General features: G+C 47.5%; 1 protein-coding gene across 1 annotated transcript; it reads right to left on the minus strand.

Moving 5' to 3' along the window:
• Positions 1–245: 245 nt before the first annotated feature.
• Positions 246–2,204, minus strand: KIF2B (kinesin family member 2B). Its single transcript, XM_027870632.1, has one exon. It carries the CDS (start codon positions 2,193–2,195, stop codon positions 246–248), a length of 1,950 nt encoding a protein of 649 aa, XP_027726433.1. The 5' UTR covers positions 2,196–2,204.
• Positions 2,205–3,218: the final 1,014 nt, after the last annotated feature.

Raw genomic sequence — 3,218 nt, forward strand, 5'->3', positions numbered from 1 at the left:
AATCTCTCCTTCCCCCAAACCCCATGGACCTTAAATTATAAAACCTTCCCTATCCCCCAACTGAAATACAATGCAGAGGAAGAAAGAAGAGTACATTGATGACAGGCATAATTTAAGAGATTTTAAGCTTTCAAGTAGAAGGGTGTTTACATTCAGACTATTTGGACCATTTTCACATGTAAGATAGTTAGAAATTGCAGCACTGCATCCATCATTTCAAAACTGTTCTTGTGACATTGGTTTTCTCAATTGCCAGGCTTTTCCTTCTGGAGGCTTTCCCGAAATAATTTCACCCTTCCTTGGATTTCTTTCAGAGAAACAATTTTCTGCTCCAAGATGGACTCTAACTGGGCAGCACAGAAATCTACATCAAAGCTTATTCCATCTGCCATCTCTAAAAAGGCTCTGAGCCACTGGCTGGATTCATTGCATGATACTGAATTTTTTTTAACTGATTTTAAAGATGTCACCTGCTCTTCATCTTCCTCATCCTCTTCTTCCTCACTCTGTAAAAATATTTTATAATCTCTCTTCTCTTGGGTCCCTACAGGGGTCACAATGTGTTTATCTAGTAGTCTTGACTCCTGGTGCCCATGTGGATGGAGATAGCCTAAGAGCCTAGCATCAAGAGTTAATTCCTTCACTCGGTTTGCATACCTTAAAGTATTGAGAGTGTTTTCACAAGAACTCAGCCCTGGAGAGATTGTAGCAATCATACAGGTGGAGGAGTTCTGGCCTATAAATGAGTCCCTAAGCACCTGTGTCAGTTTACTGGCTCTGAATGGGGTGTGAGGCTGACTTTGTCCCAATGCCCTTATACACTCTTTGAGTGCCAAGAGACTTTTGTTTATCTCTGCCCCTTCTAGCTGCCTCTGCTTGTTGGTTCTGCAGGTGTCTGCTCCCCTTTCATTCCCAGCTAAGTCAATGAGGGAAAATTTTCCATGTAGTTTCCCTCTCCTCTTAAGGATGATCTGAAACACTGCATGACTCCGAGAAGAGTGGGCATTGACAGATGTCTGGCCTGAAGTTCGGTAGCTGCTGCCTAGCTCAATGAGGTTCAGCACATCTTCTACACAGCACACTTCCTGTTCCTGCAGTCCCAAAACCTGGATTTGTTGCTTGGCATCCTCAAGGACCTTGAGTTTCTTCTTCCAGTTCAGTAAATCATAGACTTTGCCCCCATAAATCTCAAAAAATGTCCCATAGACCTTCAGGTCCAACTTCTCGTAAGTGGGCTTCTTGAGCATTAAGAAGACATCCTCAGCCACTAAAGCATAGATGCCTTTGGAGCAGTCCTGGTTTCTGCCAAAAATGTCCCCTCCCATGGTGTGGGTTTTTCCACTGCCTGTCTGACCATAGGCAAAGCAAGTGGCCATACCTCTGTGGAAGATGTTCTCCACCAGTGGCTGTGCAGTGAATCTGTACACAAACTCATTGGAGGCAGTGTCATCGAAAGCATGGTCAAAGCGGAAGGTGTGGTGCTCAAGGTAGTGGGTTAGATCTACCTTCTGCTTGGACTCATGCACCATGACCACGTTGCTGGTTGGGATGGTAATGATGTCCAAGTCTTTCAACAGGGTTTCTTGCTCATTGAGTGGCCTCTTGCGAACACAAACACAGATTCGGTGGTCATCTGTGGTTTCAGAGTTGAGCATCTTGGAGTAGTCCATCTGCCTACGGTACTCCTGAATCATACACATGATTTCGTAGTTAGGACTAACGACATTGACATTTAGGGCTTTCTTGGCCTGAAATTCCAGCAACTGCTGTCTCCGCTTCTCCCGCTGCTTCTGTAGTTTCTCAATCTCCCGTAGGCAGTATGACTTCCTCTGCTTCACCAGAATAGGTTCATTGAAGATCACTGCATTGTCCCCCGAAGCCGTCTCCTTCTTCTGTGGGTGCACCATCCAGTGGTTTGTCAAGCTCTTATTGCCCTTGGCCGAATAGAGCTCGGACAATGGCAACTGGAATTGGATTCTACATGACTCGGGGTATTCTGGAAGGGCCAGTCCCGGGTTCAGCAGGAACAGAGTGGCTAGATCGACCTTCTTGCCCTTGTTGGTGCCCTTCTCGATCCACTCCACTGTCACGCTGTTGTTGTTGACGGAAGCGACGACTGCAGGATGGACCCTCCCATCACTCCTCCTGATGTTTAAGGAGATGCCGTTGTGAATCGATCCAAAGTGTGGACTCATGCATTTCAGAGAAGTGGAGCCAGGTGAGGCGTGAAAAGACAACTGGCTGGCCGTGGTGGATGGTGGAAAGACTTGGACCCAGGGTCGAACTGCCTCAGCAGGGGTGCTGGAAGTGGGGCAGGCAGGACCTGAGTCATCCAGAAGTGCAAGGACGTAGCGCCGAAGAGTTGGAGGGTCCTTTAGGAGGGCGGGGCTGTGTGAATGGGGGTGCAGCGCACAGGACAGCCAGGTGTGCAGCAACTGGCGTCACAATGAGGGCGGGGAGGCTCAGGTGCCAAGGTCTGCTTCGCCCACGTCATGGGAGAAATATCCAGAGCTCAAGGTCTAATTAGAGCTCAAGGGAGCCCCAGAATCCAGGGCTGCGCCAGTGCTTGGACAGGAGGTAGGGAGCGCATACTCAATGTTCTGCTTGAGACTTCCCCCAGTCCAGTCTGTTCAGGGTTATGATATGCCTGAAGCCCCAGCGCAGAGGTGGCCAATCACCTTTAGGGATTTTTTTTTTCAAAGAGGGAGAGGTAAGCACCTGTGCAGGGGCAAAGGCGACTTCCCGTCCCCCACCCCCCACACCCCGTGGTTCTGGTTGGATTTGGAGGGAGGCTCCAGTTGTTAGGTTGTATTCTTTATAAAAAGCCACAGACCCTTTTCTTTTAAATCAAATCAATAAGCATTTATTAAGTGCCTGGTATGTGCCAGTCACTGTACTGTGTTGGGCATACAAAAAAAAGACAAAAGACAGTCTATGCTCTGAGGGAGCTAACACTATAATATGAAATACAATGTTCGAACAACTACATACAAACTATAGACGGTATGAATTTTTAAAATAGAGAAGGGTCTAGAAAAGTGGTGGGGAACTTGTGGCCTGAAGGCCACATTAGGGCCACACTTGAGTACCTAGAGGACCACATATGGCCTCAAGGTCTCAGATTCCCCACCTCTGGTCTAGAATTAAGGAAGATTGGAAAAGGCTTATCTTAATCAGTGGATCTTAGCTGAGCTCTAAATAAAGCTAAGGAAGCCAGG

Source organism: Vombatus ursinus, unplaced genomic scaffold (genome assembly GCF_900497805.2).
Source record: "Vombatus ursinus unplaced genomic scaffold, bare-nosed wombat genome assembly UNPS02014797.1, whole genome shotgun sequence".
In the NCBI taxonomy this organism is placed as follows: domain Eukaryota; kingdom Metazoa; phylum Chordata; class Mammalia; order Diprotodontia; family Vombatidae; genus Vombatus; species Vombatus ursinus.